Source organism: Schistocerca cancellata, chromosome 4 (genome assembly GCF_023864275.1).
Source record: "Schistocerca cancellata isolate TAMUIC-IGC-003103 chromosome 4, iqSchCanc2.1, whole genome shotgun sequence".
In the NCBI taxonomy this organism is placed as follows: Eukaryota; Metazoa; Arthropoda; class Insecta; order Orthoptera; family Acrididae; genus Schistocerca; species Schistocerca cancellata.
The window spans coordinates 56,265,860-56,283,937 of NC_064629.1; the positions used below are offsets into that span (position 1 = coordinate 56,265,860).

The 18,078-nt window shown below is 37.0% G+C and overlaps 1 protein-coding gene across 7 annotated transcripts in view; it reads left to right on the forward strand.

Moving 5' to 3' along the window:
* Positions 1-18,078, forward strand: part of LOC126184696 (homeotic protein female sterile-like) — a 263,983-nt gene that overhangs the window by 108,175 nt on the left and 137,730 nt on the right. For all 7 annotated transcript variants that reach the window (XM_049927201.1, XM_049927205.1, XM_049927204.1 and 4 more), the window contains exons 6-7: positions 10,372-10,725; positions 16,464-16,592. In XM_049927201.1, coding sequence (XP_049783158.1) covers positions 10,372-10,725; positions 16,464-16,592 — 483 coding nt within the window. The remainder of the gene's footprint in view (positions 1-10,371; positions 10,726-16,463; positions 16,593-18,078) is intronic.

The following is an 18,078-nucleotide window of genomic DNA, read 5'->3' on the forward strand; positions in this document are numbered from 1 at the left end:
CAGGTTTTGTAAAACTAACAATCTGTGAGAGTAGCAGTGGTTATAATGAAGTAATCAAAAAACAAAACTCAGTAGGACTCATAAACTTGATTAGCAGGAAAACACTTTTGTTATTTACCATCTAAGTCTGTCATTTGTTTGCCTTGGAGCTGAAAATGCAGACAAACACTCTCCATTCCTATGTTTAATCCCTGCAACTATGCCTAGAACTGCTTAAGAGTGGCATGTACAGAACTGCACATTCATGTGATTGCTTTAGTATAGGTGTCATTTTTACAGCTCTAGATTGTGTGTGGTTTTGTGAAAAGTTTTAGGAATTTTATTAAAACAGCCTTCTATACTAGCCCATGTTGCTAAAATTCTCAGCTGTTGTTATTAAGTTCATTGAAAGTATGGTGTGCTATATAATAATTGCCCTCATGTCACACTTAATGTATTTGTTTGCCACTGAACTCATATGACCTATATGAAATGATAGTATCTGTAACACGGGACATTGGAATTTGTAGTACATAAAAAAAAAATCAGTGGTAGCAATTCTTTTGTGTTCATTTGTAATGTTAATAATATATCTTTATAAAACTTGTGAGAAGTAGGTTGTCCAGTTGCTTTGTAGTGAAAGTGAGATTGTTGGATTGAGACTTATATATTATATGAAAAAGAAAACTAATAATGTGGATGAAATAACATTATCGTACTTTCACTGGTTATTTCCAGTTCGCAAGATGAATTTGATGGTTGTAACTGTCATAAGTGACTACTTACATTTTATAAATAATTTTGTTTTGTCTCACTCACTCACTCACTCACACACACACACACACACACACACACACACACACACACAAATTATGTTAACATGCCAATCATAGGGGTTTTAAAAAAAACACTTGGGCGTGCAGCAGGGTTGTTGGTTGTGTTTTTCACGTCATATTTTGACAACTGGTCTATGTAAGTCCTTCAAATGCAGGTGATTATTTCCAATTTTCTCTGTCTTTAACCAGAACCCAGGCAAACCAAATAAATATTGTGGATTATTTTATATGGCTTCCAAAAAAGCAAAATTCAGATATTTGAAATGGTATGGAAAATCATACTAGTGGTAACAGCTCAATGATGACAGGGAATAGCAGGAAACATACTAAGAATACAGCTGATAAGGACAGTTTTGATTTTCTAAAGTGGTGTATAAAACTCCATGCATTAGAGTCAAGTTTTGGCCTGTGTCTTTAGTTATTGGTTACTGAATTGTAAAGAAATTACAAATTTCTATGCAAAACCTACGGCTGAAAGTAACTTTTGCATGATGTGTCGCTGCTGAATAACAAGCGCAATGAAACTTGTACAATACGTAGAGAGTGCAGTGCATAAGGAAATCGAAAGAAATACACAATGAGAAAAACTGAAAAAAAAAACTTTTAATCAAAGACAATAATTCCATTGAAGTAACTGCAATTTATGATGGTCCCATGGACATTACAGAAGGTGAACATAGTCCGTAATAGGGTGTGTGATCACCACGGATGGCAGTGGTAAAGCTGGTGACAAAGCTGATAAGGAGTTCTTGTGGTAGTGCGTTCCATTCGTACACCAGTGCATTGGACTACTAGTGGATGGTCATTGGCGCATGTGTAGTGTGCTCATGCTGCAGTATGTTTCCCCAATGCGCATGCTTGATGGAATACTGGACATACCCTCATATGCCAAGACCCGGGAACATGTAATGCACACAGGATCATTGTCAAACATGATATTTTAGTGTTGGGAGGCATAATGTTGCATAAGCGTACTACCCTTCAAATCTTTGAACATCGTACACTCACAGTTAAGGATTATTGTGACACTGTACTCTTCCCGCTTACGCATCTTTCAGGAGTGCACTCGGCCCTGGCTTAATTTTTGTGGGTGATAATGCATGACCACATTGAACTGCACAGCCTGCCTGTCCCGTGACTTAAATCCCATTAGGCATGTGCTTATCAACTGTGCTGGTATAGGAATGGAATTCCCTACCATAAGGAATCCTTACCAATTTTTTGGCCAGGATGGGAGCACATTGCAGACCATGCATTGCTATTTGTAGTGACCACACACCCTATTAATCATGTCCCCAGGGGAACATTATGAATTGTAGTGACATCAGTGTGATTATTGTCTTTGAATAAAAGCGTCATTTCTGTTTGTCTTATTCCATATTTCTTTTGGTCACCTTCTGTAATACACTGTAACAGTTCTTTTCATGTATGGTCCAACTTTCGTACAGCTGTTATATAATGCAATATTTACTTTTGACCTTAAGTTTTGTGCACCTGTGTTACACTATCTTTACTAATTATAAGGTGATAAACAAATACAAAATGATAAGGTGATAAACAAATACAAAATGAATATTTAACTGTGTTTGCCATTACATTAGTGTAGCAAGAATTTTGGGCTTTGACATTTTTAAAATTTGGTAAAGGGTAGGTAGGGTCATGTTATATAAACATGAAGTAATGTTATTTGTCTTTTCAAAAAAATGTTTATATCCGTTCCCCTACTGCTGCTACCAAAATGGAATTTGTTAACATAGTTCCTAATATTATTTCATCACGCAACACACAAGTGTTATTACGTACTAAGTATTCGTAGTCAACTTTTATTAGGTATATTGCACATTGATTATATTTGTTAATGAGGGAATTATTATATTGGCCAACATATATTGTATTAGACAACTTTTCGTTGACGAGTAAATATTTGTGATGACGTGTAAATAATTGTTGTGCTGACATGCTAAGGTACAGATGTTGCTCAATAACATCTGATATATTAACTTTGAAGGTAGTTGTACCAGATAATAATTTAGCCGGAAAAACATTGACTGAATAAAACATAAATTTGCAATGTAATCTATTCTGTCTTTCCTATGTATGCAATCTTGTTCATATCTGTTGATATTGCTTATTAATTGACTACATTGATTGTCCAGTGGTCAAGACAGGGAAGTGTAATGTAAAGATGACAAACTAGTATTTGGATAAATTACAACTCGATTACAGCCTCTTAGTTTCCTAGAGCAGCCCATAATTTTCCAAAATACCTCCTCACAAATAGTTAAATTTGAGTGCTGCCATCTTGTTCCTATGAAATCTGTGGGTAAGGAAAAGCTCTCTTATACAAGTTGCAGGAACCAAGTGATATTCTAATAATGAATGAAATGTATCAAAATGACATGTTTCCAAATCACATTTACTACTATTTGTGCGAGGGTTTTTGACTGTCCACATCTTCATCTTAATGTCACATCCGGTTTATCCTGCGACTCTCTAAACTGTGCTTTGTCCTCATTTTGGAGCAAAAGTCTTCCTTTCCCTTCTCGTTATTCTTCCAGTCAGATGCAATTGAAGTTCCAATACCAAATTCATCAACAGTGTTTTCAACACTTCCCCTAAATCCATCATATGCAGTGCCTTCTTTCTCTTTGATGTCATTTTGAACTTGCCTCAAACAGTCCTTTACAACCTTGTGATATCTTGTTAACTGACACTGTGCCATGGTCTGTGTGATGGTTGGCTGAATTTTTAATTTAATGATGGCTGTTGTCAATTGTTGCTGCTATTACTTCTGAATATTAAAGGATGAACGGTCAATTTGCAAAATAGTCTTGATGTAAACTTAGGAACTACTGTGTAGTGTTACTTGTCTGCATAGTTTTAAGTGTCAGAATCAAGGAAAATTTATTGGTAGAAAGCTTAACTAGCCAAAATATATGGTACCGACTTTTAGGAGGACTGAGATAGTTGTAATGTCACACATTAAAAGTTTGTGTGCGTTACAGTGAATGCTGTGTTAAATCTTTTTTTTATTTCTTTCTTTCTTTCTTTCTTTCTTGTCTAGAATTTTGTATTTATTTCGAACGTATGATTTTTCAACATTGACTATTTATTTTACTGGAACTTTTTCCCTGTCATTTATATGTTCTATCAAAAGTAACCTAGGAAGTGCAAATTTTGTGCAGAAGAATAAGGTTCTTATGGTTGAGGTTCATTTATTTTTAATTCCATTGACCCCTATGGTCTCTGACAGTGAATTTTTCATACTCACAAAGCTAAGTTGACATCTCAGTCAGTCGTTTAATATTTCATATAGATAACATTAAAATCTCAGGAAACAGATTACCATACTGACACATGCAGATGGAAAAATGAAATCATTCTGTCATTATCCATGAATGATTTAAGGAAATATTGAAAATCAGAATAGATATAGGATGTAACCAACCCTGATTCTAATTCTCAGTAGTATGATACTTACGTGCTGTATATATTTTTGCGTGGTAACTACATTTAGCTCAATGTCACTCACCTGAAGTGCTGCTGCTGTGAACAGGAGTGTACCAATTAGCATTCATTTTTTCCCTAAAAATTCTAAGACATGCACCCTACAGAATTTACCTGTCATTGATATGTATTGAAAGTAGATGTTGCAAAAGTACATTATACTGTACTAACAGTTTTGATTGATATGCTCTATGAAAACTTTGTCCATCTTGTGTTTTTCACGTGATTGGCTGGGTTGGTGAAGCAGTTGCCTTTCAATCGTTCAGTGCCTCCTTCCTGAAACTATTCTGCTATATTGGGAAGTAATTGCATGTTTAAATATTCAGAATTGTGCATTCTGAATGGTGGAAGAATGTTGTCAGACACCAGAACACTGTGACGTGCTGCATTCTTTACAGGAAACATTTCAGTGATTTAATTTGGATGTTGTGTATTGGATATAAAAAATTACAAGGGTAGTCCAATAAGTAAGTTTCTCTATGTTCTTTCTCAAAAAAATAAACTATGTCCTTGGCGTGAAGGCTGGCAAGTTCAACTCTGTGTGTTGACAGTGCTCACACTGTCGTACAGTGCATACTGCAGTATCTCACCAGTTAGCATGGAGTTACTGCAACATAGTGTGTACACTTGTGAGCTGCATTCTGTCATCCCCTCGCCCCGCCACCTCAAAACAACTGTCCAATTCCATGTCCATCGGAAGTTAACCTCTCTCTGTGGGGGAAGGCTGTATGAGCATACAATTTGACGTTGGAGTGTAATGTTTGTGGAAGGGCACAATGATGCGCGTGACGAACAGCACACAGGAAGAACCATTGCAGCAACATGTGATGTCATTATTGCAATTAACATTATTGTGGAAGACAGTTGTTGCATTACCATTAACAACATTCTAGTGCAGCTATGTACGAGGGCTGCAATTGGACACTTGCCCTCGCAAAGATCAGACAGACCATCTTTACTACCGCAAAGTCTGTGCAAGATGGGTGACACGTTTGCTGAGTGCTGTCCACAAGTGGCAGTGGTTGGATTCAGCCATAATGTTTCTGGAAGTGTCAGTGTGTGGGAGGTAGGATTATCAAATGGCTTCTCTCTGCAGATGAGACAAAAACGTAAGGGAATTATGTGGAAGAAACATGGTGAAAGTGCCACAAAAGAGGCAGTGATCACACATTCGACAGGGAAAGTTATGTGGCAATCATGCCTTGGGACTTTTGAGGCTATACTTGTTCACCACACCTGCCTTGCAACGCCATTATGGGGACAGGCTTCATCCCCACCCATGAGATTTGGATGCTGGCATTTCGTCAGGTCCCTGACATTTCGTCAGGTCCCTGACATTTCGTCAGGGCCATAACGACCATGATGTTGAGGGCCCTCGCCTCAAATAATCAAATAAACAGCTTGTTATGAGTGCAGACCCAAGCTTGTACAATACTGGTCAGGAAAAACTTCTTGCATTACGAAAAGTGATTGGAAAAACATGGTGACTAAGCTGAAAAGTAAAAGCAGCATCATTGTATGACATAAATAAAATTATTTCAGCATGATAACTTGTGTGAACTTTCGCTTTTCTAAAATAGGGTGACTTACTTATTTGACACTCTTTGTGCGTTGGAAAGGCCAATAAATGAATTGATTTAGTGGCTTGACATAAATAAATGTGCAGACTGTAGTTTGTACGACCAGCCTTTGAATGAATGCTACCCTTTTCATCTCGTGCTCGGACATCACAGTTTTTATAAATAAATAATGTTTGAAGCTACTGTGAGTGAATGATTTTTTAATTAATAATTTACTCCTCCATTCTATTAAAATCTGGAAAATCAAACCAAACATGATTCCACTTTGGGTTACACTTACAGTAGGTCAGATGGTACCTCCCATATGAGAGCAATCTACATGTTTACAAGCTTTAGAGCTTTCTTGGTGTGAAACTTATTGGGAATTTTTCCACTGAATTAAATTTTGGTTGAAAATCATGATAGTTGATTATGATTAATAAAAATAGTGTCATTTGAGTTTGTACAGAAATTATTTTTGAAAGGTAAATCTGTAAGAAAAAAGGAATAAAGGTTGAAAAGCAAAAAACTGCAGTTCTCTTCTACTAATGTCTATTTCGAACAATTTTTTGGCTTATTGGGCTATTTTTACTGAACAACTGACTATTGTCCACAAGAGACACCAGTGTCTAGGAAATCATACATAGAAACACAGATACTGTCAACACAAATATCTTTGGTTACGTTATTGGAGTCGGCGTATGTTGAAGTATCTTTGGTTATTATGTTTGGTTTCCTATCCACCGGAGTGTTTTGTGGGCACCCAGTAAGTCAAAAACTGGTTTGAAATAAGAAAATTTTAGTAGAATAAAAATGCAGTTTGTTTCTTTTTCAACCTTAAATGTGAAATTTATCAATCAAGGAGTGACAGAATAATCCGCAAATAAAGTGTTAATTTTTGCAGTGTGTTTCCAGAGTTTAACTGCTCTTAATTTGGGCAAGAAATATGTTGATAAAAATGGAATAATTACAAGTAATTTGGGAAAAGTACTGTACGATATTTATATGATGTACATCTATATGAATATGTCGCAAACCGCTGTGCGGTATGTGACGGAGGCTACTCTGAACCACTGCAAGTCATTTCCTTTCCTGTTCCACTCAAAAACAGAGCAAGGAAAAACGGCTGTCTGCCTGCCTCCATATGAGCTGTAAATTCTCTTATCATATCTTTGAGATGCGTAGTCAAAATGTGTATTGGTGGCAGTAGAAGCCTTTCTGCACCCGGCTTCAAATGCTCGTTTCCTAACGTTTCTTAATAGTATTTCTTGAAAGAATGTCACCTTCCGTCCAGGGATTCCCATTTGAGTTCACAAAGCATCTCTGTAATACGAGGGCTATCCACAAAGTACATTATGTTTTGAAATTAAAAATAAATAAAGTATTGGAAATTTTTTTATTATATACAGAAGAAAGCCACACTTAAAATACTACTTTTCTACATAGTTGCCATTTAAATTAAGGCACTTATCGTAGCGATGGACGAGCTTGGAAATTCCTTTGTCGTAAAATTCGGCCGCCTGCACCTTTAACCACATGGTTACCTCTTCTTGAATCTGTGCATCGTCATCAAAACACTGCATAGCCAACCACTTCTTCATTGCTGGGAATAAGTGGAAGTCGCTCGGTGCCAGGTCGGGACTGTACAGTGGATGAGGAAACAACTCCCACTTAAAAGATTCGAGAACTTCATGAGTGGCATTTGCCGTGTGGGCCCGGGCGTTGTCGTGAATCAGCAAGATCTTTGAGCCCAACATTCCCCTGCACTTGTTTTGTATTGCTCTTCTGAAGTTGTGCAGAGTTTGGCAATACCTTTGAGAGTTTATTGTAGTGCCTCTTTCCAAAAATCACACCATTTCTGTCCCAAAAGACAGTCGCCATCACCTTCCTTGCTGACATTGTCTGCATGCATTTCTTGGGTTTTGGGGGGGGGGGGGAATTTGTGTGCCCCCACTGCATTGACTGCAATTTTGTCTTGCAGTTCACATGCTTAACCCATGTTTCGTCACCAGTAACGATGCGATCGAGTAATGAGTCGCCATCTTTCCCGTAAGCGTCCAAAAACGTTAACGCTGCAGCTATTCGCTGATTTTTGTGAATCTCTGTCAAGATTTTTGGTATCCATCTTGCACAAAACTTGTGGTAACCAGGCTTTTCGGTAATGATTTCATGCAACAAACTTCACAAAATTTGTGGAAAACTCGGAGAGTTCCGTTATTGTGAAATTACGGTTTTACATTTGATAAGGTAAATTTGGTTTATGAAAAATGGTTTATAAAGTCAAGAATTGTTTACATTGCTTCAGTTAAATTTGTGTAGTATGGAATTTTTTGTCACGTCTGTGAGTAATTTACAGCATGATGAAAGATACATCTGTTTTTCACTAAATAAAGAACTAGAACTGGTTGTTGTAGGACATGTGAAGTATGTAGAGGGGATATCTGTAGATAGGAATGTTGCCTTCTTAACGTCACAAGTTTTATTTTCTATGTGTACTGTGTGACTTTGATATGTATAAAATGATTTATTTATGAACGTACTCTTATACTGTGTAGGGCAGTTTGAGTATACATTTGTGTAACTGTATTTCAGTATACATTCATAGAAACGTGAAACTCTGTTTCAGGCTTTTCAGTATGTAGGTAAGAACATCAGTAAACATAATTTCATCCCGTAGTTCATTGATACATACTGTGCCGCGTCCAAATAAAGTTGCACTGTGTATGATGCATAGTATATAGCAGTAGTCACCAGAGTTTTATGTGACATGATCTTGATATTAGATGTAGATAAATATCTCCTTATTTATGTTTTGCATATGTTAAAAAATGCCAGCTGTCATGTAGAATTTGCTATTTCTGTGACAAGAAATTGTATGAAAAGTATTTCTTTTTCTTTCTTTTTCACTTAATAGGTTGAATGAGATTTTATAAATAATAATGTGAGGACTTGTGGATGTGCAAATGATTTCATGGCTATACTATGGTACAAGATGAACTATAAATGTCGGACAGTTTGGATTTGCTATTAGAGTGTTGATTTTGTTTGCGCTGTTATGTGATTGGCATAAAATATTGTGATAGGCTTCTTTTATAGTTTTATCTTTGTTTCTCCTTTCTTTATTCCACTTCTTGCATACAAGTGATGAAAACCTTAACTTATTCTTGTTCATTCATTCATTCTATTTAGCTACTCGTTATTGTGCTTTAGTGGTTGGTGTTCCCCCCCACCCCAACCCCTCTCTCCTTCTCCTACTCCATCCCCAATCAGGAAGCAGTGATCATAAATGTAAATTGGTAGTTGGTTCCAAGCATAAATATAGAGCACAATTTTATGCCATCACATATGTTGGCCACTGCTTATATATCTTAGAATGAAATTTGATGGAGATACTGACAGAGCAGCTACAACAAATATGTGTAGTGCTTCTGCATGACCAGACTATTTCCATTATTTCTGCACAACATATCTTTAAACTGTAATATGCTCAATATTTTTGTAGATATGGAAAAGTAAAATATGCGGTATATGGGGAAATGTATTTCAATACTTCTAATTTGTGTATTTTGCTGTTTTATTTGTGAAAAATGATTATTTTCATGCTCAGATTTCTTCCTGGTCATTGTAAGTTTGCATGCTTGCACTCTGTAGTAATCTAAAATAAGCAGCATTTCACAAATGTTAGAAGTGTTAGCATTATAATAAGATTCTTGTATTATTTCATTGTCAGTAATGTAATAATTTCACCATGTGTTATCAAAGGAAAGAAAGAGTTACATTTGGTAACATAATTTGATTCTGAAAGATGTTATTTCATAGTTAACACGCAAAAGTAACATTCCAGGCACTGCTGTGTGCAAGACATTAGTCTGGTCTTAGTAATTAAGCATGTCCAATGCTAAGAAATCTGGTTTGCTTGTCAGGCACTGTCCTGCAATATCCCAAGTCACAATGTACTAGATTTCTTTAAAAACTAATAAAAATACTGTTCTTTAGTCATTGTGTCGTATGATATTGTTAAGACTATGATACTTATCTAGTCACCATATGTTGAGCTTGGAAAATTCACTCTCATTTGCTCACTCATGTCTGGCTGTATCAGTTGAACAGCTGGAAAACAATACTTCCTTAGGCTTTGACGTTTTTCCACATCAACTGTAGCTATCATCTGCATAGTCCATTTTCTGCAAAATGTTGTTTGTAGGATACCTTTAAATCACAGATGTAGTAAAGTATATAAAAATCTTAAAACTGTTTTCCTGGGTTCTTGAGGTATGTGGTAAAGGGCAAAAATTGGAAAAATTCCTAATAAATTCATAAAATACTTATTTTTGTTCTGACACCATGCAAAAGAAAGTTGTGGAACAATTTTCCCCATCTCTGGCACTGATTACAAACTTTGCTTCTCATTCAAACATACAGAGATTACATATAATTTTTTGTTTGTTTTTCAAAATGTTGCATTGCATATTTTCTTTCAATGTCTTTAGGTTGCAGCTCTGCCTAAAGAGGAAGTAGAGCTGGATCCACCTACAGCAAAAGGAACAAAAGGGAAGAAAGCTCGTGGCAGCTCTTCAGGAGCTGTTCTAAGAGGTCGCCCGTCTTCAAGCAGTAGCAACAGTGGTGGACCAACAGTTAGCTCTAGTGTATCAGCAGTTTCCTCCTCACCCAAAGCTCCTGCACAATCAACGGTACAGACATCACCTGTTGCCAGTTCCACAGGATCTGTCCACCTTCCCCTTGGCACACAACCTCCTCTCCCTGTACCAGGAAGCACAGCTACTACTACTGTGCCAGCTAGCAGTAATCTGCCACATGGGACCCACAATTCATTGCCCAAGCAGGTAATTTTATTATTTGTAGTCTTTGTTTATATGAGTGCCTGAAATTATTATAACTTGTGGTTTTGCCATATGTCTAGTTGACCTGAGAACAGCACTATTCGAGGAAAAAATGGAATTGAGTTTCAATATAAATACATTTTTCTAGTGCACTTCTCCTTATGTTGCTGTAACAGTATCTGTTGAAGTGAAAATTATGTTGCATGCAAAGTTAACAAATCCCCAAGGTTTCAAACAACTGCTATAATTTGGAGCTGTGATGAGCAGGATAGTTGGTGTTCAAAGGTGTTTTCTTTATACGTATAATCAGTTTATGTTGTGATTAAATAACACTTTGATGCTCTTGTATGTATTGGCCTTTCTTGACATACCTAGAGGGTTATCTAATGGGAAGTATTGTGTACATTTTCAAATAATTACAAGCAGCCTGTTAAAATTTTGTACACTGAATCATAGATAGACCATGGTTTTTCCAAGGCACTGTGTGCCTGCTTCAGCGATTTTTGTGGAAAAGTGGCAGCACAGATATCTTGCAACATCACTATATTCTGATTATTACAGCTTAGCAGTAACATCATTGTCTGCGGATCGCCCACCACAAGCATTTTACAATGATAGTTCGAAAATTTCTGAGAAAGAAAAGGAGAGAAATGACTTAACTCAGTGAAACTTATATTATTTTTCAGTATAGTCTCCCTGTACACTAATGCACTTGGTCTAGCAATGTTCCAGTTCCTTGATCCCATTTGAAAATTAGATCCCTCCATGCCTACAAAATATGTCAACTTCAGCTGCCAGTTATTCATTTGAAAAGAATCTGCATCTGCTGAGGAAATTTTGATTTTGGGAAGAGGTGGAAGTCTGAAGAAGCCAAATCAGGTGAATAAGGTGGTTTGGCAGTAGTTCATATGTTAGTTCATGCATTTTTGCCATGCCAGTGATACTTGTATTTGAGTGCATATTGTCTTAATGAAAGATGACTTTCTCCCGTGCCAAACCTGACCTTTTTCACATATCTTTTTCTGTAGATGGCCAGCGGGTTAGCGTAGCATTGTCCCATAGTTATTTGACCAACTGGAAGATAATATATCAACAGAATCCCGTTAGCACCTCGGTAAATCAACGCCATGACATTTCAAGCTGCCTGTATTGTCTTTGCTATCATTGGTGGTGGTGAATGAACATGTTTCCACTGTTTTGACTTTGGGATATAGTAGTGGACCCATGTTTCACCTGTTGTCACAAACCAGTGCAAAAAATCTTGTTGGTTGCTCTGAAAACGGGCCAAATATTGTTCAGACATTTCCATTGAGGTGCATGCCTGATTCTGCATTAAGAGTTGCAGTCCCCATCTAGCAGGTAATTTTCTCATATCTAACTCCACTTTTAAAATGTGATATGCCCATTCAGATGGCATCACATAGCTTCAGCAGTTTCTCACACATTCAGCCTGGATCATAATCATTTTATGCGCTTTTGCAATAATTTGTGGGGTAGCAGTACATCTTAGCTGACCACTACAAAGACCACCTCAGCTGTCCCAACCAAATTTAAACTCATTGAGCCACTTGGCAACATTTGAATACGAAGAAGCAGAGTCCCCCAGTGTGTTCTGAAAATTGAATTAATTTACTTTGCTTTTGTACCTTTCTTTACAAAGTACTTAATCATTGCTTGAATCTGATTTTTCCCATCTTTAACAATCACTGCATGGAAACAACAGTAGAAAGACATCTATCCACACCACAGCTCTCTACCAGAGCACTGATGCGTCATGTGTTTACTCGTAAAGGACGACCTATTATTATGCAGGAACTGTGTCGCACAAATGCTGACATCAATGGTGATTTCGCAAACTTAACCAAACTGCCCTCATAGGCAGTTTTCAGTCACACTGTCTCTTATGTACCACTATTAGTGATTCTGTTGTGTAAGTGCTACACTGAAGAATTGCTGTGAAAGCATGTGCAAGTTTTCTGGCTGGGAGTGCTGTTGTCTGTCTTTAGCAAGATAAAATTTACTTCCACACTTAAACTATTTTCCCCTTGAATGTATATTTTTTTTCAATTTAGTGATGTAACACTGGATTCACACTCATACAAAACAAAACAAGTTTAAAAACTTATTTTGGTGTAGGCTGTCATCAGTTTATTTAAACTGATCCACATGATTGCCCAGCATATTCTTCAACAAAGCCATTGCTGATTCTTTCCAAACTTGTGTGAATGACACACACCCCCTTTTCAGTGTCAATTGAAAACTAAATCCTAATATAAAACCAATTTTGGTCTCCGTAGGTTTATGTGGCTCTGTTTTCTTAGCTTGGGGAGTGAACTTTTTAACCCTTTGACTGCTGGAGGCGCACCATCTGCTTGGCACACTGAGGTGCTGTGACATGCGGCGTAATCTGGCTACCTCCGCTAAGTGCCTGTTCCTCGATCCGCAGCCAGAACTGGAGCGGCCCATACGGCTTCTCACCTGCCCTGTGCTGAATATTTCTGGAGTGACGACAACTCCAGGCGAAGCACTGTGTCCTCTAATGACTGATACAGAATAAATGTTCTCACTACAAAGTTTCTCTGCAGATGAGTTACTGCAGAATCAAACTAAATCATTAGAATTATTTTCCGCCACTAAAAATTATATATTGCTTGTAGTTTTTTTGCATGATTTTTGTAGCTCATGCCAAAAGAGACGAGATTTGTCAGCTTTACCTCGATAGTTTACTGTACCGTCTTGCAAACCAGTTTATAACATCTGAATTTCTCTATGGGTTCCTCACTGTACTAACTCAAGAATGAATAATATGAACCATACATTACAGATAACTGTACATTGTTTTTGTAGTTCAAAATGTTGTATTTGTAGTTCAAAATGTTGTATTTTTAGTTTATAGGTGAAAGTGACATGCAGGTTATCATTCATATCACACTACAATATCGGAATTTACTGTGAGCAGCAGTAAGAACAATTATACTCGTTTTGTGACTTGTTAGGAAATTTCACACAGCCTACTCTTTGTTTCTGAGAATACAATAAACTGAGCGCTTAGTCATCCACTGTCAGATTCTTTACCTGTAATAGGTACACTGTGTAAAGTGTTCCATCCAGGTACAGATGCAGCCATCCTTTGCTGATGGTAATAAGTGCTATTATAATTTGGAACCCCGGAAATGACTGACTGCTTTGCCACAGATATTATTTTTTTCTTGTGCTGTACTTGTAACTGTTGCACGTAAGTACTCAACAAATTTTCCAACATATGAAAGCTGTGAAATCTCTGTCTTTTTCTTAACACATTAAATTCGCTTATAGAGAAGATTCAATGTCATGAACTGTAAATTTAGGAGTTCCCTTTACGCTTCGTGAATATATTTTCCATCCTTTTTTATCTGGGTTCTGGACTGGCACTGGCAAAGTTAAAAATATAATTTTATTTTGTTTTTGCTATTTTATATTATTTTTAGTTTTCAAAGCTTTTTCTGATAACATTGTTGCATTCGTTCTGTGCTGGATTAGTAATTCCTTTTCGTGTGGTAATTTTCAAAACAGGGTAGGACACACAATGGTACCTTGCAAGTGTTACATTCAAACCTGCTTTCTCGACACACTTTCTGCTTCCAGCAAACAATGCATGTTAGTGTTCTTTTCCTTGGAATGCTTACTTGTTATAATGTTTGGAAAATGCCTTCCCACAAACCTTAGAGGATTATCATCAGAATACCTTCCCCTGCTAGCTTTTCTGCACTTTGATGCATATGTTTCCACAAGTTCCCTTGCCAGTGACAGATGAAACTCTGCTGTCGAAATTTTACGACCTGTTAGTGATCTGCATAGGACAGGAGCATTTAAAACATGCAGATCAAGAACGTGGAGAAAGAACTTCTTATACCACTTGATTGTTTTATGTATACATGTGACAGAGCTAAGCATTGTCTTAGTGCACATAAATTGAATATCTCCTCATTTCAGTTTCTTCTGAAGTTGTGGCATATTGCGTGTTTTTGTACGGACAGTACTACATGCGTTCTTCCTGTTCCTGTGAAGCCAGGAAAATAAGTCCGGGCTTTAGTACCAATTATCAGAGTAGAGGGTATGTCCACGTTCTAAATATGGCCTTATCATTCTGACATAGTGGCTACTATGTCACTACTTTCCCCCAAATTGCGAAACTCAGTTTCTGTTGACGCCCTTGTATAAACAATAAAATCTAAGACATAGTCAGTCTTGCAATCACATAACACAAATGTTTTTATTCCAAATTCACTCCTTTTCGATGAAATGAAAGACAAAGATAAGCGTCCTTGGAATAATAACAAACTTTCATCAATGCAGAGTTTCTGATGTGGATTAAATGCACTATGGAAAGCTGTACGAACTTTATCGACAGTGTTCCTAATTTTTAATAATCTGTATCCTCTAGTATTGGCAGAGTTGACACTGACAAAAAGTGGTCTCTTGACATCAGTTCACTAACAATTGGAGTATTTAGAAAAACATGTCTGGTCCAGTACTTGGCAAGTTTGTTTTTTCACGTGAGTCATCAGAAGACAAACAGCTATGAAACAATACATTTCTTTGAATCCAGTATCTGTCCACTTTGATATTTGAGAATGCACTGGTTCTGGAGTGTTCTCCTTGGTGAATAAATAAAACTGATTCGTTTCTGCAGTAATATATTTCATCAGTTCTTCTGTAAAGAATAACATCAAAACTGACAGAATGCTTGGCTCATTTCCTATTTGACACACGTCCTGATAGCGCATCATGAAGTGCGCGATTAACTGGTCGAAAATTATTCTATTTCCAGTCAAATTAATCGCTTAAACATGATTTCTTCATAGGCATTTCACTATCACTTTCTGAGTCTTCAAAATCAGAACAACTAACATCTCTTGTTGAAACACGAGACTGCATTGACACCCCTGTTGACGTGGACAGTTTATGACTACAACTTTCTGATTCTGTGGTAGCTATCACTTTTGTCAAGATCAAGTAGTTCATTTTCACTGTCGTTCCTCATAAGAATCTCCATGATTTCTTCCTCAGTGCACCCACGTCGTCTTGCCACTTTCTTTGTAAAATGCAGGACGCGAAGAACACTGAAGTAAATTTTGATGAACAGTGAACTGTAGTGCAAAGCCTAGGCTCACAACAGACAGAGAATGGGAAAACAAGCTAGCAGCCAGAACTGCAAAAGGCTACTGAGGCATGGTGCAGGAAGTCTGCTGTGTGAGTTACCTTGTCATCAGCACTTGGGTAGTGTCGCGTCTATACTCGTCGTCATCGCTCAGGGGCAGCAAACTGGTGCAACTTAACTCTTCAAAAGTGCTAAGGGAAAACCGGCGGCCGCAACTATACTCGTCAGTAGCACCCAGGAAGCAGCAGGCAGCATGGCGAGTAAACTTGTCAGCAGCAGTCACACAGGGAAAGGTGATATAATAAGTGCATGTTGCTTTCACACAGTCCTAAATTCATAGTAGAAATCGTGTTCTCAACCAAAGTCTATCAAATTTTGGAAAATAGCGTAAGCACAGTGAACCTTAAATTTTAACCTATATTCACATGTTTTATGTTAATGGAAGTTCTGTCTTTTCCATGGCTTTTGGGCTGATATTATCCTCATATGCAGTATTATTTAATATAATTTTCGAATACTATTCTTCACTCATCAAATTTTCAACTTGAAATATTATTATTCAGGACTGAAGTTACTATTTCAATGACACGTCAATTTTAAGGTGACAGCTCCTGCTGGTGCATACCATGGTCAGTCAGCAGTCGTCACATCGTTGGATGTTCAGCCTCAGAGTACTGGCCAGACTGAGAATCAGTCGTCAGCTGTTATTCCTCCTTCACAACCTGCAAAGGTACACTTAGAAAGTAGATTAGAGCATTGAAATATATCGTTGTAAATGTTTGCTAAACTAAGTTTTAATTCAAAAAGGGCTTTGATAACAGTCTGTTTTGACTAAAATTCTCTTTATGTATAATGACTTTGTAGTGTCTTACTGTATCTGTTGATGGTGGCTTGTATGTGAGCTATTACAAACAACAAAGAAGTATGGTCAAATTAAGGCCAGTTTAAGTGGACTGAATAGTAACACAGGCATAATTCAGATTCTTTATTGCTGTTGACCACATACAGTAGAATAGGCTTTTACAGTGATAGTAAGATAACAAATATTGATCACATTACATGTGAAAATTAAATAGCTTATATACAGCTATAATCTTAATTATTAATATCAACAATGTCAATATCAAGAACTCTTTTATATGATAACATGGTTTTTTGTTAGCCTGTCATATAATTTTATTTTGAACTTTTTTAAAGGCAAGGATCGAGTGGCAAGAGGAAATTTGTTAAAAGTTTTGAGGGCATTTGCTTTATGGGAATTTCCTGTTATTGCTAGTCTGTGCCTTGGAATGTCAGTGTTTGCCATGTTTCTAGTGTAACGTTTGTGAATTGTTTCTCTGCCAATACCTTCTTTAATGCTATTCCTGACAAAGAGTGCAGCCTCATAGATATACAGATTCACCACTGTTCGTACCCTAAGCCTGGTAAAAAGGACGACAGTGTTCTACAGGACCAACATTACACATTATACAAACAAATTTTTTTTTTAAGAAGTTACTGATATGAGGTGAATGTCCCCATATGAGTAGGCCATATGATATATGTGATTGAAAGAGTCCAAAATAGGCTATAAGGAGATAATTATTATTGACCATCTCTCTCTGTGTCCACATAAGGTAGGTCACTCTTGAGATTTTTTTGCAGATTTGGCTTCTATGCTCTTCCCAAGTTAGTTTAGCATCAATATGTATTCCTAAGAGCTTGACACTTTTATTTTCTGTATTCTTAGATAATCCTAACGTAAGCGTTTGGGTTTTGTCTGGATTACACACAAGTTTATTGGCTGCAGACCAATTTAATGCAGGGTCAAGAGTTTCTTGTATGATCTTATCAAGGGTTGGGATATCATGGTGTGAAGTAAGCAGAGTTGTATCATCTGCATAGCAGATTAGACTGTGATACAGAATGGGGCAGGTCATTGATAGCCACTATGAAAAAGAAGGGGCCAAGGACAGAGCCCTGTGGCACACCTTTACCAATTTCTGCTAAGGGAGAATGCTTATTTCTAATTGAGACAAACTGTCTTCTGTTGATCAAATAGGTAGAAAATACTGCTAATGTAGATTTTTGTACACCATAATACTCCAGGTTTGTTAGTAATATGTTCAAAGGAATGCAATCAAAAGCTTTATTTACATCACATAATACAAGTGACACCATCTTCTTATTTTCAAAAGCTGTTAAAGTCTGATCAACAATTTCCAGAACAGCTGCAG